The sequence below is a fragment of the Apteryx mantelli genome, chromosome 9, assembly GCF_036417845.1.
Source record: "Apteryx mantelli isolate bAptMan1 chromosome 9, bAptMan1.hap1, whole genome shotgun sequence".
Taxonomy (NCBI): domain Eukaryota; kingdom Metazoa; phylum Chordata; class Aves; order Apterygiformes; family Apterygidae; genus Apteryx; species Apteryx mantelli.
In genome coordinates, this window is record NC_089986.1 from 26,646,793 (window position 1) to 26,673,549 (window position 26,757).

General features: G+C 41.6%; 1 protein-coding gene across 1 annotated transcript in view; it reads left to right on the forward strand.

Annotated features, from left to right (window-relative positions):
• AMER3 (APC membrane recruitment protein 3) overlaps nt 1–25,370 on the forward strand; it is a 32,683-nt gene extending 7,313 nt beyond the window's left edge. Inside the window, exon 2 of the mRNA XM_013943003.2 lies at nt 21,053–25,370. Within this exon, the coding sequence (XP_013798457.2) occupies nt 21,053–21,064 (12 nt within the window). The 3' untranslated portion in view covers nt 21,065–25,370. The remainder of the gene's footprint in view (nt 1–21,052) is intronic.
• Nucleotides 25,371–26,757: the final 1,387 nt, after the last annotated feature.

The following is a 26,757-nucleotide window of genomic DNA, read 5'->3' on the forward strand; positions in this document are numbered from 1 at the left end:
CAGCCAGCACATGTGCTACCCTGGAAATGCCTCTAGCTCTGCACCATGCATCTTTATAATGTGAGCTGCCCAGATGGTCTTGCACTGAACCAGATTCTGAAATCTCATCTGACAGACCACCACATGCATGCGCACACACACGCACACATGTGCTCCTGTTCAGACAAATGCACCCCAAAGTACAAAGATACTGCTTGTCACATATGGTATCACGTAACCAAAGAGCGGGGAGACAGAGGTGACAAGCCGCTGCCTCTGCTAATACATTTGAGTGTTAGTCACTGGGTGCCCAGATACTTGGGCTAAATGCTAAATTAAACAATTTTCTCCTTCATTAAACACTGTTGCTTGTGGACTTGGCTCTGTCTCAACGTACTGTCTTCAAGGGACTTTGTCATCAATCCTTACTCTACCCAAAATCAGAATTCTGATTCAAAAGGAGGAGGAAATGTTCTTGCCAGCTTATTTGCTAGAGAATGTTTTTTCGACACAGTTATCAGCACAGATGATCTCTGAAATGGCAGATGCACTATAATGTTGTTAAATGTGTTTCATTTTAAAACTGAAGAGAGAGATTTGCTGCTCTACCCGCTATTGCAGTAGGATAGTTTCCATGGATACAGTCTTATAGGGACTCTATTTTTCCCCTGTTGACAACAAAGCTAAATTCTGATCTTCACTGCACCAGCATAAATTTGAAGCCAGGGGACTGATTCCCAGATTTAACACAGAGAGCTGAGTTTGGCTCCCAGGCTCCTTCAGCCTCAAATTTGAGATCTTCATGGGGATGGTAATGGAAGAGAAAAAAGAAAGGGAGCAAAACAGTTTCTGTAGGCAGCAGTGTGGGCTAAGGGACAGGACATACGAAACACTGTGCCTCTGTGTGAGAAATGGGAAGAAGCCAAGGCAGAATGCAAACAAATCGACTGCTTGTTCAGGGGCTTAGTGCCTTGCCTGACATTTAACTGCAAAATTTCAGGTCAGGTTTGGCTATAGAAAATAATTACCTTGTAACATCTGCATGGGATGGGTCCAAATATTGCCCTATTTGTTTTACTAAAAGGATGAAGCAGTCACTACAATTCTGAAGAAAACCTGCTGCCCTTCTGCTTTGCTGTGATGCACAGGAAGACGTAGGGGTGGGAAGGAGGGGAAAGTGAGAGGCTGGTATCTACCTACAAGAGCAGGCCTCTTCATTCAGACAAGAGAGGATCTAGCCCCATCTTGAATCCAGTCATGGAAACACTGAATGCAAAGCAGATCGTCAGCCCTCTGATTCTGTGAGAATGCTCTGGACGAATCTGCTGCTGTATATATTCACCAGCCAGCTAGTCACAAATGAGTAGGAGGAAGAGCCTGGTAGCCTCAGCTTCTTGGATCTTAAATGCAAAACCCCTGATCCCTTCTTTCTTTAAGAACACGTGGAGAGGGGTAGAACTAGGGTCCTCCAAACAGCTTTGCATCCTGCCTCTGCCAGGGGGCAGTAGTAGGTGCTTGGGAAAGGAGTGCAAGAAACAGGGCAAATACAGAATTTCCAAACCTGAAATAACCTCCCAGCTTCTGGCAACCAGCACTCTCTGAGCTAGGCAGTGGCTCCTTCTGGGCATCTGGGTTTAGCGCTCCCTAGTTTGTCAAAGCCTTTTCTAAACTCAATTATACATATAAACTTCAAAGTCACAGGGCAACATCTGATTTGTGTTATGCATTGTTTCAGTGGGTTTCTTTCAGGTGCCTCTTAAAATCTGATGTCTGTTGTACTGTCTGTGTCAATTTTGATTTTTATATCCTCCAAAATATTTAAGTTCCTCCTTTTCTGACGTCCATTTGTTCCTGAAACAGGCAATGGCCCTTTTGTGGCCTGGTGACACCTGAGAGGTTATGAACACTGCTGTGACTGTACACTTAGGGCAGAGGCCATGCTTCGGTGTGTGAGGCCAGGACCTCTGCACAATGTTGCTCAATAAACAACACCTCCACAAATTAGTAAGACTGGTGGTTTTGGTCCAGGGAGATAAAAAGCACAGGAATCCTTGGTGCCACTAGATGCCACTTGGTGCCCACTTAGGCATTTTTCTTGAAAAAAATAAATTTTAAATCTGACTAAAGTAGGAGCAAAAAAATTTGACTGTCACAATGAAAGGCAGAAAGCACCACTGCCATCACGAGTCAATGCTGATGAACGGTAGCACAGGGAGCCTGCACAATGAACTGCATTTCTCAGACACGGGGCGCTCTTAAGTAAGTAACCAAAACGAGCGCTGTTCCCCCTCAGGTCTCTTGGGAGGCTGTTCCTTTTTAAGCAATTCTCCTTGTCAGTTCTTCAAGAAAGGCGAGACTGTATACATCTGAAGTGGCAAGTCTCTCCTTATTCCGTTCAAATTCATGGGGACTGCATCTCATTTACAACATTTAAGGGTGAGAAAGATTTTCCCAGTTCTTGGACAGCAATGCAGCCTAGGACAGTAAGCAAAGAAGCACTGTATGTTAGAGAACCTTGTTATGGAGTAAGGCATTAAATCTAGGCCTCTCTGCATGCAGCTTTGGGTAAAGCTTAAAGATCTTGTGGCAGGATCTTTAATGATGGTTGCAGCCAGTGATGACAACTGCATGAGTGATACCATGAGACTGCAGCCAGCAAGTTGTTCTCTTCCCACAATCAGCTCTCCTCTCCTTAAAGGTGATTATATCATCAAGGGAGAAACTGGAGTAGCCGATCAAGATACTGGGAAGACTAATGGAGATGCAAGAAAAGGGAAGGTCCTCTTTGTCCTTATCTCAGAATAAGACCAATCCCCCCTTCACAACAGAGTGCAAGCTGGGAGAACACAGATTTTATCGGCCTGTCACGTCTTTACCACTCTTCTCTAACTGCAATTTTTTCCTTTCCAAATCTAGCCCTTTTCCCTTCATGACCAGCTGCCTACCAACTTGCCCTGAACAGGCTCAACTCTTCCCTCTCACATTCTGTACACTCCTTCTGCTCCCACCTGGTCAACCCAATCTACTTCAAAACCACCTCCTCTTCTCCACATCTGCTGAGCTGAAACCTCCTCACAGCTCAACGTCTCCCCCCCGCCCAAGCTTTTTATCCCTCCCAGACAATTCTTCCCAACCCCAAGAGCCTGACAACCCCTCTTCGGGCAGATGCATCCCCCCCTGCAGTCTCAGAAGGTCCCCACATGGCTGGCTGAGCCGGAAGGGGTGGGAAAGAGCTGGGAAAGCAATTGCACACCAAGGAAGCAAAGCCATGATTTAGCCCAGGCCCTTTGCTCCATCCAGGCCACACCGGCACCCGCGCTCCTCTCCCCCTCCCTGCTTGAGCCTGCAGAGGAGACGTGCAGCCTCTGCAGAATCCCTGTCTGCAGCTCGCTGCAAAAGACGATGCACAAAACGAAACGCCAGTGCTCAGCACGCTAGAACAGACCGGCTGGCCCAGCACCCGCTGCGCCGTGCCCACGAGAGCCAGGTGAACCCACCTAACACCCCCAGCAACTGCAGGACTGAGCCTTCGCTTCTTGCTTTGGTCACATCAGCAGAGGTGCAGGTGGTGACCAAAGGAGACAAGGAGTGGGGAACAAGAGACGAAGGTTAGGCAGGATTAAGGATTTTTTTTGTTCCCCTCCCCCACCTTGTGTTTTTCCATCTCACAGCCAACAAAGGGGAAAAAATCAAGCCAAGGTGGTTTCTGGGCTGTGATCCACAACCAGGGAGATGTTTGCAGGGAAATCGATGGCAAAACAAATTCTACCTGACTTCAGAAAGGAGAGAGGGAGCCTCATTTACAGCTGGAAACACTCCAGACAAAGCACTGCATCACAATTTTCACAATTCCAGCTTGCTAAGAGCAGTTTTGCCCTCTGCTTTCAACTGTTCTTCTAGGAAATGTTTCAGTGGGTGTCATCCTTAATTAACCTTGGTGCAGTTGCATTTCTGCAATAAGGGATGGATGTATTTTACACAAACATCAAAGGGGGGTTCTGAATGGCAGGAAAAACATTGAGGAAAAGGAGCCGCTCTCTGGTCTGCTTCCTTGAAATAGAGGATGCTGCAATTTGTGGTGCTCAGACAGATGCAAGCCGAATTTCCCTTCCTTAACCATTCTGTTTTCCCTTGGACGTTCAGGCAAGTTGGGCTTTGTGCTGGAAAAAACACTAAGTAGCCTGTTGCTATAGCAACCAACTCCCTGAAACCCATTTATAATTAAGACAGTGGTCTAACCACCTACAAAACGCATCTTGCAACCCCCCCAAATTTACAGCTTCCTGAGTAACAAGGGAATGTTTTTACATGGATTTGTATCTGATCAGGGCAAGGCTGGTTAGGTTAGTTTGCAAGAGTGATTAGGTATTTAGAAGTAGCTTGCTAAGCAACTAAGATAGCAAAAAAAGGAAACAGCCAGGTTGCAATTTAAGGGTTTTTGAGAGATTTCTTCAAGCTTCAGTCATTAACAAGATAGTGCTTCAATCATCTCAGCTCTCCAAAGTGCTCTTTAGTTATAATCTGTAAAATTCAGAACACCTAATGAATTGAACTTACAAATTTAAAAGTGCACTTAGTTTTTTTTCAGAATCCAAAAGCTGTTTGACTTAAGAAACCATGTGACAAAACTAATAAAGTCTCATTTTCCTGTTAGAGAAAGATATGCTAGTTTTCCCTTCGGCGTTTATTGAAGTGGATGACAGCTAGACTCTATGATTGAGTGATATCCTTGAAACACAAATTAGGAATGGATGAGGTTCATTTAAAAATTACATTTATTGCAGATTGAGTGCTATATGAGAATGATAGAAACATGAAAGCTTTATGTTACAAGATTTTATGCATATAGAGATACATATGTACAGACACTGAAAAGGAAGAAAAAGTGATATAAAAATGTAAAAATAAAGTTAATATGCAACCATTCTTCCCATATACAGCAGGAAAAAAGGGCAGTATATGCATTGCAGAAGTACTTGTTCGGCATTCCCAGTTTTTCTAGCCCCAAATGCATCCATATACAGACCTCAAGATTGGATTTTAGTACTATGATCTTGAAGCTCAGAAGAAATTTTAGAAATGTAGATGTCCCAGTATGCTCCTTGGCTCCTCCTTCCCCCTCCAAAAGTTCTAGATAAATGTCTTTCAAGCCCTGGTAAAGCATCCCAAATTATACGAACCCATTTTGATTGTCAAACAAAATGACTTTTAAACTTCCTAATGATATTATACATAGGCTTGTGCCCCTTAGAAGAAGTTTGTACAGTATCCTTTGGTGGGAACACAGGCTAAAAACAAGCTAGAGGTTCAGATTAAGCAAAAGAGTTGGCAGTAATAAAATAATCACAGAGAGAAGGACTCTAGAGGTCAACCCTGCTGTCTACTGCATTAATGATTACACTGGGGAATGCAAATTCTGTCTACTGCACCCCAGACCTCTGAAGCTTACGCTTCTTGTATTATAAAAGATAAAGACAGTGTTCCCACCAGGGTATAGAGAAATTCTAATGTCCAGGAACCACAGAAGTTCAATCAAATAGCCATCAAATGACAGAAACAAAATGCTGGCACAATTTCCCAAGTAAGACTAGTCTCTACTGTGGTGTTTCTCAAACTTCTTAATTGAAGGGCCATTTAGTCTTTCAAATATAAAAATAAAATTCCAAGGATGAAGCAGCTTCTGAAAAGAAGTACAGGGACCACATAACTCTTATTTAATGTAATAAAAGTTTGTCTAAATATTCACTGTTCATTCATTACTTCTATTTTCCTACATTTTGTTCATTTTCTTGGGAAAACGAATGCTTTCGTTTTCTTAAATGTTTTACTAGCCATGCTTTAATGTTTTAGCTACCAGTAGTAATCCCCGAACCCCAAGTTGTGAAATGCTGCTCTGCAGTGTATTTCTGAACCCTCCAAAAAAATCTACATTTAATGATCAGAAAAGGGAGGTTCCACCATTCTAATCACCTTCTGTTAACACCTTCCTCATTCTAGCCTGGTTGTAGTCCTTACAGTTACCAATGTCTACCTTAATGTCTCTCCCATTCTGCTGCTCCTCTCTCTGCCTTAGTTATGTTTTAGGGAAGTTGTACTTTTGCAGGGCCAAATCCTGTAGTTCATTTTCAGCCTAACAACCAGTGAACATCATTAGGGACTTTGATTGATTTAAACTGACAGGATACTGCGCTTTGAACCTGCAATATTTCCTCAGAAATCGATTTCACCAATCCCCATCGCTCTCCTATTAGTCACTGTCTTTGGAAACATAGAGCAGTGCCCAGTAATTGAGGTACTGACTGAAGCACGCTGCACCGAGCTGTGTTCTTATCGCCTCCCATCAGCAGGGCAGGATCCCCCTGTGCTGAAATGTGGCGTAAGTCAGGAAGCATTCTGCCTTCCTTCATTTGCTAAAGGAAGAATGGAGAAGTCTATAAATTGTACTGGATAGTAACTCTATTACTGGCCTAATGCTGAGCAGCAGAGTGACCTCAGTTACAGCCTGGCTTCTGTTCAGGTAGACGATGGAATTTCCAAGGTGCCCACGCTGTCAGACACTACCGGCAAAAAAACAGAGTAACAACCAGTTTCTCCATTTTTTTAGCTGATGTTATTCTTGACATTCTACCAAAAGTAATGGGAAACTAGGAAATTCAAATGAAATGATTGTAAATCACCTGGCTGAATGTAGACCGTAATTATGATTTTTCACCTAGCAAACATTCAGATCTTTATGCTGAAAGTCAAAAACAAATAATAAATCATGACATTTACCCTGGTTATATATTTTGAACTCTAGAGATACCTTCTTGAAAGGTACAACCAGTCTCCTGGAGGACTGCACTCTAAAAGTACTTATTTTGCTACTGCTGCCCAGAAAAGGCCTGGGGGACAGCGGCAGGAGATAAGCCTAAGAGAATGGCTGGGTTTTTCTTTACCTGAACTAAGAAACAAGCAAGCCAGCAATGAGGAATCAGCAAAGGGAGGTACATGATCCCCTGTAAGCCAGTGCCACTTGGTCTGAGCAGGATGAATGTTATATACCAGATGGACCTTTTGGCAATTTAAGAAGTCCTCGGTTGAGTTCCAAAATGGAGGTGGTGGCCAGACTTCCTGCACTGAGCTATAGTTACTGCAACTGAAGGAAGTTAAAGGGATGCTGTAACTTGTATAGTCCTAAAAACAGCAACCCAAATTGTTGTGCTTTACGGACATCTTGGAAACCTGTAAGTAAAATGTTGGCAATAAACTCAGCAGCACAACTTAGCAATTCTCTGTGCATTTCTTTTGTTGCACTTCTCAGAGTCACATAATGCTTTCCTGCATACGCCCTGGACATACAGGCCATGTGCAAAGAGCCCCTAGGAGGTTCTCCCTAGTCAACACAACAGCTGCTTCTATGTCCCTAGGAGGCACAGGTTTCTTCAGGTGCTGACAGCTCTCTGTTATCTGGGCTCTGTTATTTGGGCTGAGAAGACCAGGATAATGAAAAAGCATAGATAATATGGGCTCTTGGGAGGCAGCGCAGCTGGACCAAACGTTTGTTGCATGGAACTGCTTGCACCTGGCCTGGCCTGCTGTAGGAGCTAAGCAAGCCAGGCGAAGCTGGGAGAGCCCACAAGACTGCGCGCAGCAGCAGATGCAGCACGGCTCTGCACATTCACATCATGGTGCACCTTAGCTAGCCCTGCGTGCACAGTCTGCTTAATCCACAATCTGAATAACAGCCCACAGATCATGGAGCAGTAACTGCAATTTCAAATCCACTTCTGACTCCATTGCAGTGATCTGCTGAAAAGCACGGCTCCTGACAGTGCATAGGCCACGTACCATCCTTCTGCATTCCCTTTCCACAGTCTGCTGCACAGTCCAGCCATCATACAGCTTTTTCATGCTAGCATGTCTGTGGGAGAGAGGGGGCACAGGCTTTGGTTCAAGAATCACATTGCTCGACTCAGTTGAACTGTTAAGTCTTTGAGGCTGGTTCTATTAATAAATGCACCGTTAGCCACTGTGATTTCAGATGGGATGCTACATGTATTAAAAGAATGAATGCTTCATGTAGCTTCCAATTAGTTTGGAAATGTATTCTGGTTCTTTGCCTAGAAGGACTCAGACAACAGGGGTAGTATTGTTAGAAATTAACTGCCACCTCCTAATGTTGAGTTACAAGAATTACTGGCTTAGTAAATTACCACTGACCTTCTCTTACTAGTTTCTTTTCAATTATTCATGAAGCTTTTGAAAAATGCTACAGAAAAGTTATCTTAAGTGGAGAGAAGAATTTAGAATAGATGAGTGTGTTTGTAATCCTGTGCCACCAAACTATGGTTCAGAGAGAGAAATAAAGGATTCCTGAACATGTTTAAGACTGGTTTCCCCACCGCTCTGCAAAAAAACCAGCTCAGCAAAAACAATCTTTTTCAAGAAAATTGCCTTCTGGCAATCTTAGACCCTGAGCACTCTCCATCAGAATGTGGTGCCAAATTTCCTTACTTCCAGGCATCACACCCAAGTTCTTCACAGTTTCGTGGTGCTGCCCTGCTCCTACTGCCTCTTTCACCTTTCTTAGCACTGATTCTCTTTTGCAAGAGGGAAAGAGATGCAGACTTGAAGACAACATTGCTAGAAGCAGTATCAACTTTACGTGCTGCCCCCAGGAAAGAGGTTCTAGATAGAACAGTTCCTTATCCACCTCCCTCTGTCTTTCCTTGTATGCTCTTTGGACTGCAAGACTTCCAGAAAGGCTTCTTTTCTTTTCCCTCTTCTGCTGCCCTTGGTGCATCTCCACTTCTCTTAACTATATGTCTCTTTGCCTCAAAGCACAGAGAACATCTAGCCCTTAACCTGATTTGCAGGCATGTGATACAGTCTCAATCCTCCTTTAATTGAATAGGCTTAGGAAATCTGTAAAAAAGTATTTTGTTATCTAATAAGAATGTCACATAGCAATCATCCACAGGGTATAAAATCAGTAAACTTCTCACGGCAATTTATCACTCATCCTATCACTCAACAACCCACCTAGTGTTATAATTAAATAGAGGCATAAAAATTTGAAGTGGACACAATAGAACTATGAATAATACTCTCATATGAACACATTTCATAATGAAAAAAAAATCCTACCATAGAGGCAGCTTTCTTTAGCGCACAGGAAGAAAATCCTTCAGTTGATTAAGCACCTGACTATTATCAAGTTTCAATGATGCAAATGGCATTCTAGTTGGAAACACTGCTTTACTATGCTTTCAGACAGGAGACTCCTCACATTTTACAGGAAATAGTTTCCTAGTACTATATAATATGGGCTTAAGTCTACTGTAACAAAAATATCCAAAGCAGCATAATCAATTGAAGAAAATTCTGCAAAGTTATAAATTTACACAAAGTATTTTTCATCCTTTTTTGGGGACAAATATGCCTGGAAAATCCATCTTACTCAGAATATAAATATGGGTATTAGTCCAAAAATCAGAAAGGTTCATTACTATAACATCAATTTCTTTCTTCACTGTTCTACCTGTCCAGTTTCAGTATTACAGTATCGGGAAGCTAATATGTAACATCTCGTTATTAGAACATTTCTCCACTCTTTTCAGATGTGCTTTCAAATTTCCCTTCTGCTAGCTGACAAAACCAGTAATTTCCCCTACTACAGCTGAGTATAAGAGATTTCTCAAGTGGCTGAACTGATAGGCAGCGGTGCTACATCTGCTTCTTCAAGAAAACTCACTTCCACTTTCCTGTGACTGTTGTTTGATTTCTCTTCAAAGAGGTTTCCACACTTAAGGTTATTACTAGCAAAGGACTAAACTCCCTCCTCCCTGAACAATGCTGAAGAAATGTTCCATGTTAGGGAAAAGCTAGCAATAGACCTGATTTTGCTTGAAAGGTTCAGGCCTTTCTTCAAACACAAACTCTTAAGATGGGAAGGGATCACGGGTGGGACTGATTCTTTTCTGTTTTGCGCACGGTTGTCAAATACTTCCGAAGATGCAACTCTGAATCCTCCATTAATTTATAACTTGGTATTATTTCATAACCACATTTCCACAAGCATAAATACCTAAGAGCACAAAGCAGTGAATGATTGCCTTTACTGCGTTCTGGAAGCCATTGTGGCCATCTATGCCCTGAGAGCTAACTGAAAACACTCACAAAACTTTTGTGTTTTTAACAAAATCGCAAATTTGAAAAAACTGTACTCAGCTCAACTGGGATATCAATGAGGCTTATTTCAAAAAAAATTATAGATGAGCAAAGAATAAAGGCTTAGACTCAATTTGTAACAAATGCTCTAACAGAAACTACAAGATTCTGGAATTTCTTAGCAGTATTTCACAAAGCTCAACTCACACCTTCTGTAATTCAAGAGTCTTCCTGAGGAAGTCTATTCTCCTGAGTGAGTCAGGAAGAGAGAGAGAGACAGTTATGATAGACAGACAGTTATGTTAGACAGACAGATTTTTAGGATGAATACTTTTATAATATATTAGACATTCAAAACTTGTATTTATGTGACTACGCAGAACACCCACATTGGATCAGATGAAAGCCCCATTTATCTTCTTCCCAGTAGTGACCAGGAGAGAATGCTTATGGAAGAAAATAAAAACAGGACAAGTGAAGAACAATCCAAATACTCTTGTACCTTTCACTCTCTTGCAATCAGTGGTATCGAGCTGTCTGAGCTAAAAGTGAGCAGCATTCATGACATTATCAAAATTTGGCAACATTTCGGAGTCACACATTCATATTGGTCCATCCCCGGTTGGCAGAACAATTCTATAGGACTGGAAATAAGAGAGCAGCCTGCGTCAGTGACTCAAATGGAGGAATGGAGAGATCACACGGAACTGCTCTCTTCTCCATGCAGTGCAGTGCTGGGCACAGCTTGCATGTTACTGCAGAAAACTTAGCCGCACTTGTGCTTTTATCTTTTCATTTGCCTCTGGGTTGAGCCTCCTTCTAGAGCAGGCCCAGCAATACTGGTAGGATCATGTGTGCTCACCACGGTTATCCAAGCAGATCTGCCTGGATTCAACATCTGTGGCTCACCCTTCCAGGCTTTTGGGAATAGCTGTTAACAGAAAGTCAGTCTTCACAGGCAGCTGGTGTGTTTAATATCTAGCATTAGGAAAGAAGCATAATGTCTGAAAAGAAGTAAGTTAAAATAGGAAAAGTCTGCAGTATATCTAACTTAATGGGGAGGTGTTCATCTGTAAGAGATGCCAAGGATGGCGCAACTCCTTTAGCACTCTAAAGGAGTTTGTATGGGACACTCACTTCCCTTCAGCAGAATTTCCTCATCTCTCAACATAAAATCATAGTTCATAGCCCTTGTGACCTCTTGTTTCCCATAAATGGCAATGCAAGCTAGTCAGCTTGGCAGGAACCTAGAAGGTAAGAAACCCAAAGAAAATAATTCAGGCATTTGCCCTTTGCCTACCCTGAAGTGTTTACCAAGAGGTGTCCTAACCCAAGTCACTGTTTTGTCTTCCTGTTTTTCTAAGAGGGACTATTAATCTAAACTCATAGAGCCATACAGTCAATTTCTAAATAACAAGGTCATCATACTTAAAGAACTTTAAATTAGAGTCAAGACCAATTGCTGTTTTTACATCATAAACTGTTAAACATAGCACAGGAAGTCTTCCTCTTCCCCTCCTCCCCCTCCACCCTCCATTCGCACAAAGCATAGCCGACAATTCCATTTATCACACTCCCAGTCCTGACAGTTAAAAAAAAGTTTGCTTCCAAAATTAAAATCATCTCCTTCAGCAACGTGAACTGAGTCATTTATACTAGGCAAGATATAACTCTATATTCACATCTCTCATTATCAGCGTGACATGTACTGAATCCAAAAGTAAGTTTTGAAAACAGATCTGTTTAAAACACACACACAAAAATGAAATTTTAATCTTAATTCTATTGGGATCACAGCCTGCTTTTTTAGCTGGTCAGAGGTAATTGAGTTTCTTTAACACAGAAAAGCATGGTCCATTGCTAGTGCTGGTCTAATAACATAAAAAACCCAAAAAGATAATGCCAATACTTCAGAATTCTGCAGAGACTGTCTTAAAAAAAACAAACAATTCCCCATCTTGACCAGTTCTAAACTGGGAGCTCAAAGCACAAGACTCCAGCATCACCAGAGCTTTTCCTTATAGTCCTAAATAAATCATTCAGGCTAAAATTTATAATCTTGTGTGCCTAAATTCAGATCTTAAAATCATATCCAAAATTTTGACCTAGCATATATATTTCAGCTGCATGTAGTCCACTGGGTGGGAATATCAGACTGTAAAACAGGGATATTCTAACTACATTAGTCTGCAAGTGAAAGAATAGCTGAAATCACCCTGCCACTGAACTAACTGCATACAACAAGGATGACATTAAGTAGATCAACTCATCAATAATGGAACATGGAGACTTCAGCACTAAGTAGGTCAGTGGTACATATTTCTATTTTACCCTTGCATAGTCACTCAGCAACCTACTCAAAGCGAACTCACACTAGCTGTTTTTTCCTCTTATCAGCAGAGACAGATGTCAGCATCACAAAATTTACCAAATCCTGCCATCTCTGTGAGAACTCTTGACCTGAACATGCACAGCGATAGAAGCTGGATAGCTGAAGGCTGAGTCACACAGGAAGGCTGTGTTGAGAAGTGCACTGGTATTGCTCACTCTGTGTGGTTGCTAAGGGGTAACATTCTGCATAAATCCCATCCTGATTTGCTGTATTAAATGGAAAGTCTCCCACCAACAGACATTATAAAGACTGATGCGAATCCACGGAGATATTTCTAGGGATTTGAGTGGGTTCTAGATCAATAGCTAATGTGATTAAAACATAAGTTTGAGATGCTTAGATGAAGCAATACTGACAACTGTGTTACTTTGGGTTCTTTTACTAAGAAAATACCAACAGAAGAATGGAAGAAATGTACTATTTTGGAAGTCCCACCTTTCCATAGTGGCTGTAACGCGCATATGGAATAATTGCAGTTGAAGGAAGCTCACTGTCTTTCTCTTTTCCAAATTGTTGCTAAAGGGATATAAGTAGAAAGCTGCCTAGTCAGCCTACAGATACTTGCTAAGTCTGTGCTGAAAAAAGTTCAAAGCTGACTGAAAGGGAGCTGTGCAGTTCAAAGTCAACATCATCCAGCCCTGCAGGACAGCAGCACAAGCGAAAATGCAAAAGTAACTCAATCTATTCAAAATTTAGGGCAACTGTGACCATCTAATACCTTCAGTAAGAATGCTACTGATGATCAACAGCACGCTGCTACAGGATCCTTGCTGGGTGCACTAATAACCAGCCAGGAGATCTGATGGCCAAAGGCAGTGTGGAAAGCAAAGCAGATTATTAATCCCTGGAAACATTTACATAGAGGTTATTTTTACTGCAATCAAACTAAATAGGAAAAGCAAAACCAAACAAACTTTATACTTCTTTAGGGCTACACAGATGGCGACATCTCAGTGTGGCACACCACACATGAGAAGACTGAAAGATTCAATAACATTACAGTTAAAAAGACTGGATATGCAGGAATTAGTCAGTCTGGTAATTTTCATTAAATAACGTGTTATTTAGGTTAGCATGGGCACCAGCTAACCAAACACACACCAGTTGTTCTCCATTGCTAAAATGCATTGACAGCATCACAGTTAAATTCAGAGAAAACAAAGTATATTCATATCTCCTAAATTATACAAACCACTCCATATTACTTATGTTAAATCTAAACATTTATTGGAAGATATGTCCAAAATGAGTAAATACTCTAGAGCCTAAAATTTTTAAGTCTAATTTATTTGCCACCCCAGGGCAGTTTTCATTTGTTCTCCTCACTCTCTTTAACTGAACAAGTCATTTCTGTGAGTAATGAAAATAATCTTACAGTGCAGCTTTTAATTTATTATTCAATAGCTAAAAGGAAAGTAAAAATCACCCTTTCTATCAATAATTCAAGCCCACCACAGCTTTAGTGCTAATGCAGCCATTCACTTGCCCCTCATACTAGTGCCTCATACATTTTTAATGCTTAGGCTGTCTGTTATGAGGTCAAATGTGTGAACTGTGGTTAAAAACACAGTTACAAGGCATGGGAAGGTCAACTGAAGAAAATATTTCCCTTGCCAACAAAACAAATTAGCCTGCAAAGCTGGATAGGAAAAGATTCAATTTCAAGTTTAGTTTTGCAAATTCAAAGAGTAAAGACCACATATGTATTACAGCCATGCCTGCATACTCCAGACCCAGATGTCCAATTTTTTGCCCTTTATTCCCCCTCTGCCCTGATGTTAAGTGCGATATAAATGAAGATCAACTTTTGGGTGTGTGCCTCAAAGAGCTTACAATCTAGAAATGATAATATAAACCAAACACCCACAGACGGTACAGACAGATGATAGAGTACAAGGAAACAATGAGATAACACCTGTCAGTCCATTAGAAACTGAAGCATCAAGTGCTGCCATACTTTTAAGGAAGGACTTCCAAACACAGCAAGCCACATAGAAGAAAACATTAAATTACTACTTGGGAAACGTAACAATGAGGCGACGTGGACCGGCATTGCTGGCTATTCATAAACAGGAATCAACACCTAGGCAGTCTAGGATTGACAGGACAGCGATTGGCTCTGACAAGCCTTGGAAGGAAGAACAAAGCTAATGTTGGATGTTACAGAGTAAGAGAAGACAGAGAAAGTATGCAAAGTGCCGGACATCCAGGTGAGCATAGCCAAATAGAAGAATCCCATCTTTGTGACAACATCCTGAGTGGATATGAACAGGCAAGACTGTGCTTATGAAGGCCAGAAGAAAGGAAAATTTTGGTACATGGGAAGTATAATGTACAGAGCACGAAATAAAAGTTTAGTCATATGAATAAAAGGATTTTATCCACAAAATAGATCCAACGTAGATACAGCCTGGATGTGAGGCCAGAGAGAGAATTTGAATTGAAGATAGCACTGCAATGACTGGCAGGATAGCGGGCTATACCCAGCAGAAGGAAAGGAGCTGGCTCAGGAAAGTTAACTGCAAACAGACTTAAACCAGTTTGGCACCTACAAATGATTGCTAGGGTCTTGTTAGCAAGTCAGTAAACATCACAGAGTGCAACACAAAGATGATGCAAGATTCAGTGTGATCCAAGCTGACTGTGCCCTGCAGACACAGCCAGCTTGCACTTAGCAATCAATGAGCCAGATGCAACTCTAACCGCGCTAGCTGCCTGTAGAAGATATCTTCTTGAAAAACAGGAGAATTTGGGAGACTACTGCCTTTATTACCAACAGCAGCAAAATGCAGCATTGACAAGATTCAAGCAAGTATCCAGTATAAATAAGCTGAAAGGCTTATAATAGCTAGGGGAAGAGATTATTTACAGACCATTTTATTCTAGGCCTCCTATTTGGCAAAGATTTTGCACATGAGAATTTGTCTCATGCATCAGACAGGTCTGTGCAAGCAGCTCTTTCATAAAGAGAGATAAGGAAAGAAATCAGGTTGAGGAAAGCGTGATGGAAGCACTGAAAATTGATTTCTAGACTGTGACCTTGACTGAGAGGTTGAACGTGAGCTGTGAAGCAGACAATGAGGATGGAAATGAGCTGCAAACCTGGCAGCAGATCTGCAAACTTTGTTTGGAACCAGAGATTACAGGCACAAATACAGACAGCCTGACCCTGCCCATGTAATCACATGCACTAAGCATGTGGTGATAAGATATTTTGACTTATGGGGACAGTTGGCTACCTATGAAAGTACAATAGAAAATCACAGGCTCAGACACTATCTCTCCCAGGGGTAAGTTTTGAAAGGATGCCATTTAAGTCATTTATGATTAAAAAGAAAGAAAAAAGACGAAAAATGTCTATACAGTATATCAGCTATATTATGATATTGTAATCCCATTTGTACACATGCTCATGAAATACTTTCACTAACTCATCTTCCATGGTGAAATTTGTTAGGATGGATCTGCTGAAAAAAACTCAGAGAAGGAATATAGTCATGAAGGTAGTGAAAAATACTGGTCTCAGGTGAAGTACATGTGATGCAGCTAAAGAAGGCAGGGAAAAGCAGCTGCCTAACATTTGCAGTTTGTCACTGAATCATGGAGACGGACACACACTGAGCTGATCCCCAGCAGAGCAACCAGCCTACATTACTACTACATGACTACGTCACTCCTACAAGAAATAGTTGAAGAGGCTCTGTCTGTTTTTAATTTCTGTGGTTTTTTTTCCTGTGTAGCTTGGGGAAAGAAGGGGTTAGTAGGTTAGGGTAGGTCCACCCTGGGAGTGCTTTGTCAGCATAGATACTATGTATTATACTATTACACTGGCACAGCATTTCCAGCGCAGATGTAGCTTATAGCAGCAAAAACAGTTTTTAGAGTATAGCTTCTTGTTTCCCTGGGAATGAAAAGTATGCGTTTTTATACAGGTGGCTTCCGGCAACATTGCTGTTTGTCAGGTCAAACCTCAGCATGCTGATCTGTGCATAACTGCACGGTGGCAAAATATGTAGTACAGTCCTGGTCCTTGAGCAATGAGGGAACTTCTGTTCTACCTATAAAACAGTGCTTTGGTTTCTGAGTACCTCTGGAGTGGCATATAAATGCTGGAGAAGGACAGGAAGTAGTGCCTGGACTGTACTTCTTTTCTGTCCAAAGCTGATTCCGACTCAGGTTGAAAATTTGAGGTCTGCAAGCAAGCAAAAATATATAGTGTTCAGAGTGAAAATATTACATGAAGGACTGATTTACACGATGAAGATCCCTAAGGCCTTATGCAGAGTTCCTCTTAACTCATGGGGCACTGACATAGCTGCAAACCCTTTCCTTGTGAGTGGTCAGTCTTTAGCAGGACTGAAATCCAACCTAGTATTGCCAGTAATACTAAAAGTTTTGTACAAAATGTGCTTCTGAATAGAAATCATAGTACTTTTTTGTTAGTGTGCACAGTTGCTCATAGCACTATACAGAAATGATACATGCCCTGAGAAACTGAGGTGGCTCAGTGGGAAATGAAAACCCTTCCTGCAAAGTATATATATTTTTTAAATCTGCTAATTTGTGATTACAATTTTTTAATACATTATTTTTCACAGAAAGAGAGCTTCTGAATAAGTCCACTGCAGATCATTGAGATAGACTGTCCATTTCTTTTGTGCCTGCTCGTTACAACCAGTTCTGCACTCTTAACTGGCAAGGCCTCTATGCAGGGAGTCATTTTTCCTGTTTTCCTGGAAGGATTTTTTTTCCAGTAGAACTGAATTTTCCCAAAGAAAATCTAAACTTCTGAAAAGCAGTGTATTCCCTATCTGAAAATAATTCTGGCAAGAAATTCCCAGCTAACTTCTAATCTACATAACCAGCTGGTGCAATTAGCTCTGCCTGATAATGCTAAAGCAGAGCTATTAAACAACCTTGGCATCAAGGTTATAGCAATTCAAATGACCAGGGTAGACAAAGAAGGCTTCGAGGCACTCTGTCACGGTAGAAACAACTCCTGCAAAAAGCCTGCCTCAATTTCCCTTTCCCAACGTCTATTTAAATTAAGTTCATCAGCTTTTTTAGGGGGATGGGGTTAAGGTCGTTATTAATCTCTTTACTGGTGCTGTCATTAGTTTTCCAGTCCTGGCTTCCACGATTTAAATCTCCCTCTCCTGTTCCCCTTCAACTGCAATCAGCAGCCTCTTCGGCTAGCTTGGGAGTGCACATTAGCCCAATCTTTGTCAGGATACACGGTTCACTCATGTAATGACCCTGAATTCGAGGCTGTAACACAGACATACCTTTGTCCCGGACAAGATAAGGAGAGACCTTATATTGCCTTGCTACAGGATTCTTCATCCCAGGCCCTTAAAGGATCAGTGGCCTGAGTTTTCTACGTTTTAGCTTGTCCCTGACATTAACAGCTCCCAAGACACTCTTCTCCCTAGCAAAGGCTACATCAAATATTTTTAAACAAATTGCCTTAGGCACATGAGGAACCGATCTTGCACAGCATCCCTTTGGGCCTTAAAGGGCCAGTATTCTGCTGCAGTGAACAAACGATCACAAATGTTATATTTCTTAGATAACATGTAGAAAACGTAAGGTAAGATTCAAAAAGAATAAGGTTCAAAAAGAAAAATTATCACAAAATTCAAAGCATGTACAGAGAGGCTTAGAAATTCAACTGATAGAAGAAAAAGTCACATCACAAACAACAGATCTTCAAATGTGCTTGTACAAGAAAGGAACTGAGAGTTTGGACATCACTGAGACTATCTCACAGTTTTAGTTGTCAGGTAAAGCTGAGATATCACCAAAACTGAATCACAAAGGGAGAATTAATAGAAGGAACTAATTAATGTCAGTAAAGGCTGAGATGACACTCACTCGCAAATTCTAGGGAATCTGCAAATGAAATAAGCTGCCTAGGAAATATTAAAAAGTAAAACACTCTGCCAGGGAACTGAACCAATCTGTAACGATGATGATGAGTGACCTCAGAAATTACAGACTGGACACCTCTCCTGCACCGCCAGGCACGCTGTTTGGACCTGAAAGGCCAGCACCAGATCTCCTGCCCTGCTGCAACCCGCTCCATTCACCCGCCTGGTATTCCTGCTCTGCTGTGCCACCTGGTGCTCACCAGCTGACCACACACTGCTTCACGAAATGAGTTAACTGCTTAAGTAACGTAATCATTAACGTCCTTCTGGCTTAAACTTTCTGAGTCCCTAATAGCGAACAAGCCAGCCTACGCCAGGTGATACACTGCAAACAGGACACGAACACTGGGTGTGCCTAACTATCAAAATCCTTTCTGTAGTCTTTTCAAGGCCAAGATGCTCACAAGTGTTTTAGGATTTTTCAGTGATCACAAGCTGCATTTTGAGTTCATAACAATGCGGATCACCAAGTGAGATCTGCACGGTGGACATTTCTCACAATTGCTACCAGAGGCTTTATATCTTCTCCTGTCCTTGTCTTCTGGGCTGTCAAGGAGAAAGACGCATGCCCTAGGGCTCAGAGCAGGGAACACACATCGAGAACTGCATCCTGTTACTAACTCCGACATGGACCTGTTAATACTTTGAATAAGTACTTCACCACCCTGAGTCTGTTGTTTACCTCACTGTAAAACAGAAATGACACTTATCTCACAGAGGCAACAGGACTTTGGTGAGATTTTTCACAGCAGATGAGGCTTCAGAGATCTGCAAACCACTCTACTTTACAGGATGACAGACATGCGCCTCTGAAGACAGGACACAATAGAAAAAAACACAGCAATCCAAACAGCTGGAATGCCCTCACACTTAGCAGCTTTTCAGATCAGTTTTCCAGGCACATGCTAACCTCTTCAGTTTTTGGGGCACTGCCAGCATTCAGGTAATGTGGGGATTTTCATGTTCCAAAGCTCTCATCATTAGCAAGCATCCTGGATGGCTGGGGCATGGCAAAGAAACTGTACTTGTGAGCAACAACCGTAGGAATGCCTGAAGTTGTGAGTCTACCTGATAAACTCCTCACTGCAGTCGACCTGCCTTCATCAATCTTGAAATACAAAGCCCAGCCACGGAAACACATCTATCATGCAAAAATATTGGAGCAAGGACTTGCTGCCTGAGGCTACTGTTCCAGAGACACAGCAAGATTTCGTATTTAGGGTTTGAAAAATGAAAGATCAGCCACTAGGTGTCAGAGCTCCCCTGGCAGTCCTGCTGATTTGCCTCCCGTGAGGGAATCCTGTGTCACACATTAATGAACTGGCAACACCCTGACAGTTTCCAGGCTGTACTGCACAGTGCTACATGGGGCAAATTGGTTCATTGCTCACTTCGAGTGCATGGAAAAACAGTCTCCAGATTAAGAATAATAAACCGCAGTAAGCTTATGAAAATCACAAATTCCTGTGCTGGCTGCTCAAATGCTGCAGTGGTATTTGTGTTAGGGCTTCTCGAAGGATTAAGGCCTCCTCCCTGCTTGGGAAGCATGCCTGGGTCAGGAGAGCAGTCAGGAACGTAGCTATTCCTGGCCACTCTGAACAGGGGCACACCTTAGCCGCTTATGCTGCTGCCTGAGAAATAAGGCAGGCTGGTTGTGTACAGTGGACCGTAAGCACGAGTCGCTGAGTAAGAATAACCACTTCAGCCTTGAGGGAGTAAGGAAGTGTCTTCTGTTTATATGAGCTGAAATATAAATAAAGGTAGTTTTTACTTAAGAGCTTGCACTGAGAACATGCTAAGAACGAGATCCTGCTGGTATAGCGGTGACTCTGGTGAACGAGTCCCCTCGCAGCAACTCCCTACACTGCACCCCTCCGTTCATCAGGCAGACTGCACTCCTCTGCCTGCCCACTCACCTTTCTGTTGCCCCCTTCTTGCAACAGGGAGATATTAGCAGCTGGCAGGAAGGAATCAGAGTGCAGAAATAGCCATACTCTGAATGACAGCTACAAGAGCTCACACTCAAACAAGCTGTTAAGTCTCAATACACCAGAGAGGTCCAGGCTGGCTAATTTGGTATTATTTTTCAGGAATACCTACGGCTGTTCCTTCACGAGAGATGTCTGTATGAAGAGTGGGCATATTCTTTCTTCTATCACCTGATTCAAAATCTAATCCTGAGCTTCTATAAATCAGTGGTTTCCAACCCACAAAGCAAGCCACTTCGGAGAGCCCTGGCAAAGGACTCTGCCAGGCCTGCCCTGGCCTCCTGCAAGGTGACACATGAATAATTGTAGAGAGAAACAGGTGGATCCACCTGTACCTATTTGCTCAATTTTAGTGTTACAGGTTTACTAGAGTCACAGAAAGGGCTGAGCACTACAGTATTCTGTGACTGAAACACTATTGGCATTTTGAATCAACAAAATCGGAAACTCTTATGACATCGCTAATTTGGCCCCAGCTGCTCTCTGGAAGTAGCCTGTTTTTATTCCTGTCATTAGCTATTTTCCTTCACTCATTCTTTCAACAATATATTGTTGAATAAAAAATGGAAATAGATGTGTGAACACTTAGGATGTTTCTGCTTATATTGCAGGTGCAACACTGAAGAATCCACTTGTAGATATGGATGCTGCCACCTCATATGTTATACAGCATGACATCCCGTCATGATGTCACATCGATGCCAGACTCAAGGATTTCCCTCTAGAGACCCTGCCACAGTGAAAAATCATGCTAGTCTGTCTAACTGACTAATAGAGTTAAGAGTTCATGACAACTTCACACTCTTGAAACCCTGTTTGCAGATTGGCCGTAACTAACATTCTTTTATTTATTTTTTTTTAACTTCAATAAGATTTTGAAGAAAGTTGTGCCATGACAAGAAGTTTTAACAAAAAGAGATAGCATATTTCTGTCATATTGTGCCACCTGACAGCTGAAAATGCTACTGTATTTTTAAAACACAGGTATGTGCAGAATGAGCACTCACTTGGACAGTCATTATGAGGAGGTAAAATTCTTTTCAATTGTATTAATTTTTCTTGGATTTTACAGAAATGCTTTATATATTTTATTGCAACTGTTTAATCATCTTAAAGCAACAAGATTCTAGAGTACAGATTGCATTAGTATGGCAAGATTTACTGCCTGGGGAAAAGAATTTTGTAAATATGCAAATAAAAATATGAGGAAGCATAATATAATATGCCCTATATTGTCCAAAGACATGTATTTATCATGTAGCAGAAATGGTGAATAGGACAAAGAGGTGTGCTTGAAAATTACTTTCAAAAAGATAAGTTATTTGATTCTGTTTTAAAGGAGAGAAAACATGTTGCTTTTATCCCAGACAGTGGCTGTACTTAATCTTATATAGATCTTATTTTCTAATTTAGAAACCAGTCTCAAAATGCCCGGTAGAATACACTGTTAATCCAATTTTCATTTTTTATAAAGGAGCGCTTAGAGTCAGTTTAACAGAACAGTCATTATTTTCATACACAATTTGACTGTTTAAAACTCTGGAGGTAAATCAAAATCCTGTACTCTGCAGGTGGAACCAAATCATCACATGGTCCCATCTGGCCTTAGTAGGTTTGAAGAGATCATAACAATCTCCTGATCTTGTATCCTGCCTCAGACAGTATTTAACACATGCTGTCTCAGGGCAAAGTGGAAGAAGGACCTACAAGGCTGGGGAATGAAGCAAGGAAAAATAATTCCTTCCTGACTCCACAGGGAGTACACACCTAGATACAGAAGAGGGCACCCTTAGTTCCCACTTATGCCTAAAATTCACTGGGGTAGGGGCGAGGAATTAATCTTATTTGGCTTTAGCCATCTAGGTAACTGTCCACACCTTGCCCATAGTCAATAGAAGAAGACAAATAACTGCAGAAGGTGATGAATCACCTCATGAAAATACTCCACTCTCTCTATTGACAATGGAAGGCTCCTAGACAAAAACCTTACATTAGATGCCTAACTTTTTGATGTCTAAACTTAGATGATTTCTACCTTAAATAATTCAGAACGGTAAGAATATATAACCAGACTATTTGACTGATGTCTACATTTTGCAGAATCTGGAGTTATTGAAAGAAAGCATAATGCGTCAAGACTGGGATGCTGTAAAATGAAATCACACGCACTAGATATTGTATGCACTTTCTCAGTATTACTCTACAATTACCCATAAGAGACGTTCTCTCTCCAATGCTCCAAGACTGCCAAAACAAGGCATCTTTCAGAATATATTCAATTTACCAGAGTAAGTAAGTATCTCCCTAGACTACAGATTAGGGATGCCCAGGGCCTTCTTCCATGGCACAAAAATAAGCCTCTGAAGACTGCTCAGAATTGCCATTCAGAATATGAAAGCTTGAAATTCCAAACAGTTCATCATACAGGCATGCTTTCCTAAAACGCTAAGAGTCACGTCATATTTGGGCTAATAAAATAATACTAAATATAGGGCTTTACATTCCAGTAACAAAAAGGGGCTGTATAAAAACAAGTTGTTCCTCACACGAGTGATCCCCTTCCCTTTGGAATTACTACACTTAGCCTCTTCGCCATCTTCCCTCACCAGCTCTCTTTGTAGTAACAGCAGCTGAGGCACAGAGCCTCAAGAGAGCACAGAGGCAGAATTTCTTGGCCCAGTAGCACACTGCTCATCTCTTCTCTGGATTTCAGACTGAGAAATCAACAGCATGGAGAAGAAGGAAGGCAACAGAAGGAGAAAAGTCACTTTGCTCCTACATTGTACAGTTCCCCTACAACTCTCAAGCTGCTTTACAAAGCAGACAGTGTTGCTTTTGCTGTCTCATAGAGGCACAGAGCAACAAATGATTTGTCTAACATTACTTATCTTTTTAATTGGTGTCTTCTTTCCCTTTCTGTTGCTCTTCTCCCTGTAAGTCCTATTTGTCTGTCAGATCTACCCAGTTCCTGCCACTGCTTACATTAAAAGTACCCAGATCTTTCTCTGCCCTTCATGCCCAGTGCAAATAGCTTCCCCTCTGCAGGGCTTTTTCTCCTGCTCTCCTCACCGACCTTAAAGCTGTGCTCAGCAGCACTGTCCCTGCTGGGCCAGCGGTGCCCTTGTGATACAAGTCACAGGGAACCAGGGCAGACAGGGAAATTGAACTTTTACTCCTCTTATGTAGGACCTGCATTGACATACATATTGCACAGTTTCACATGCACACTCTGCTGTCTGGGGGAAGAGACAGATTTATGAGCCACCTGCAGCGTTTGAGCTTGTGGTCGCATTTAGTTCTAGCAGTAAGTGTGCTCTGAGATTCAGAGGTCCTGGGTTCAACCCATGCTGCCAAAGGAACAACTGGGGATCTGTATTACACACCACGAAAAAAATGCCTGTGGGTAGTCTATTCTAGTTCTCCCTGTGGAGTTACATGAATGCCAGTGCAATGTTGGGGGAAGCTCAAAAATCTTCAGGGCTGAATCATTCTTCATTTGAACAACTAAAGGAAAACCTACCTTCTCAAAACCAAAATGAACCAGGTGCTTACCAGGCCTGGCTGCAAACTGGTTCAGGGGAGGATCTTTAAACTTATTATATTTCACAAGCAGTATTTCCTCAGTTAGGAAAGGAAGCTGGGCTGGCGAAATTAACCCATCTAAAGTGAAAGCTCATTTCATATGTGGTGTGTAGCTGTGAGAACAAGTTCCTATGGCTTGCTTTCAGCCTAACATATTATCACTTCCCTTTGGTGTTAGATAGCTTTTAAATTTTTAAATGGATAATATGTATACAGAAAATTAAGATAAATGATGAAAACCTCTGCACAGATTTTTGTGGCTATGATATTTCAGATCAGTTTCTATGAAACGGATCATATATTTCTTGTCCTGCTTTTACAAGAATGGAAGCAGTGACAAGCTGTGTGCACATATAAGATCAGAATAATAATTAAAGAACAACACCTTATGTGCTAAGGACAACCTCGAAAAACAAATTTTCCCCTCTCATGGTTCACTACAATGTGAACACAAAAATGTTCAAAAAAGGATTATTTTTAAAAAGCTATTGTCTGCTAAAGACATCATGCCCTCACATTCCTTATTTTAACGTAGAATTCACTGGAATCTCGGAGGTGTTTTGGGAACTCCCAGCGTATAGATTGAAACTTCAAGTATGAAGCATCAGGTACCTGAGTACACTTAATAAAACTCTGCTGGCTGCTGCAAATGGAGAGAACACTCACCACCTTACATAACTGGAGAGTAATTAATCCAATACTAATAAAAATGGCAGGAAAAAATGTAGGCAGAAATATCAGACATATATACACTGTCAGGTAAGTGTTCCTTCTAAGAGCAGAGTATTAAAATGGGCTTTGGGCATTCCACTCAAATATGAATGATATGAACTTAGCAAAAAGTACCAGAGTAATATCTTGCTTCACATACAGTGCTTCATTGTTCTGAGTAGGTCAGAGTGTTTGGTGGCAAGATATTGTAAATGTCCATGCTTTGCAGCAAATGCACAGGAAGCACAGTAAAGCTGCAGTTAAACTGAAGGATATTTGAAAGAGAAAAATGTTACATATTCCAATTTCCACTTAATAAAAGAGATACAGACCAGTGGTACTTTTGGAGGGGAGCATCTACATGCACAGTGTGCATGTATATGCCCCTAAAAAGAGGGCTCTTGCAAACTTACTGAGTTCAAGAATGGGGAGGAAATCTGAAGCATGTACTGTTTAAAAATCTGAGTAGCAGATTAACAAAATTTTCAATACATATGATTTATGTAATTAAGATACATGCATTTATATGCTATGTTTAACATATTTTGTTAACTATTTTTCATATAAGTCATATCTGATGTATATATGCTTTATGTATTATATTTTAGTTACCATATTCTACATTACATATTAAAGTCACTTGGATTCTATGTTACGTTTGGTCTGTTCTCAACACCATTTTATTATTTTACATGCCATTAATAATTCACTATTTTCCAGCACTACAAAATCAGTATTCACCAAAAAACGACTGTTTATGAAGGGTTTATATATATTTTTAAATCCCTAGCCTATATCTGAGGCTTGCAGAGGCAGTATTTCTCTACTTCTCCTCTAAGTAAAAGGACATGACCTACCAGTCAGCCAGCACTGGGTTACTGAGATCAGGATACTACTTACTCCAATCTTATCCTAAGGAAACTCGCAGATTATCAAGTGTATGTCATTTGGAAAGTGGATTAGTTTCTAAACTCAGGCATTTGCTGCTTTGAGAAGGCCTGCGTTTAAGAGGAAAGGAAGTCTGGGCCACTCCGAGGAATTAGTCTTGATCCAGCAAAAGCTCATCCTTACCTTTTTAACATGCTCCTTGGAGAAAGTACTAATTTCCAGGCAGTTCTGTATGTGTCCAGTCTTTGTAAGTCTCAACCGTCTGAAGGAAGGAGGAAAAGAAATTAAACCTGGCATGAGGGAGCACAGACTGGAGTTTGAAGCCTAAAGCCAAGTATATTCACATCAGATTGTCCCTGTCTTTCTACTGTGGGGAACCATTTAAGTCAAAGGACATTTACAAATGTATCAAAACTTCAGAAAAATGAAGTCCCTTCAGGTTTTTTAAGCTGAAAAACTGCATTTCTCAATTTACTTTCCTGTAGGTATATTTTAAGTATATCTATACAAATGTGTTAGCTTTATAAATACTTCAGTACAATGCAGTAAGATCTTCAATTTTTATGGCAAAGGAACTATTTAAAAGAAATTGGTTTCTTTACTATAAAACTATTGCCAATCCATATTCCACCATGGTTTCGGACTCACTTATATCCAAAGACACAGACCGTGCAAGCGTCACCTGCACAGCTCCAGCAGATGCTGCTTCCCAGCGTATTCGCTAGCCCGGGAGCTCCAAACGGGCCTGCGGTGCTGACCACCACCACGGAACTCCCGCGTTAAGTCAGCGCGTGTGCAGACGGCGAGGCAGGGCCCGGAAGGTAGCTGCGGTCTCACGCTGAGTGTTTTAAGGGATTTAGTCATAAGCACCTGTCATTGATTTGTGATACAAGGAGGCTTCAAATGCTAATATAACTGTATACATGTGTTAACGCTAATGAGGAGAAAACCGCAAAAAGGGAGGGCAGTAGGGAGCGCCTTCCCTGCGGGAACAGCAGCCCCCGAGGCCGGTATACCCCGAAATACAGCGGGAACCACCCAAACGCAAGAAGGCGCCAAACACCGCATCTTGCCCGCGGGCTCGGGCGGGGGCGGACAGCCCTCACCAGCTCGAAGGACGCGGGAGGCCATGACG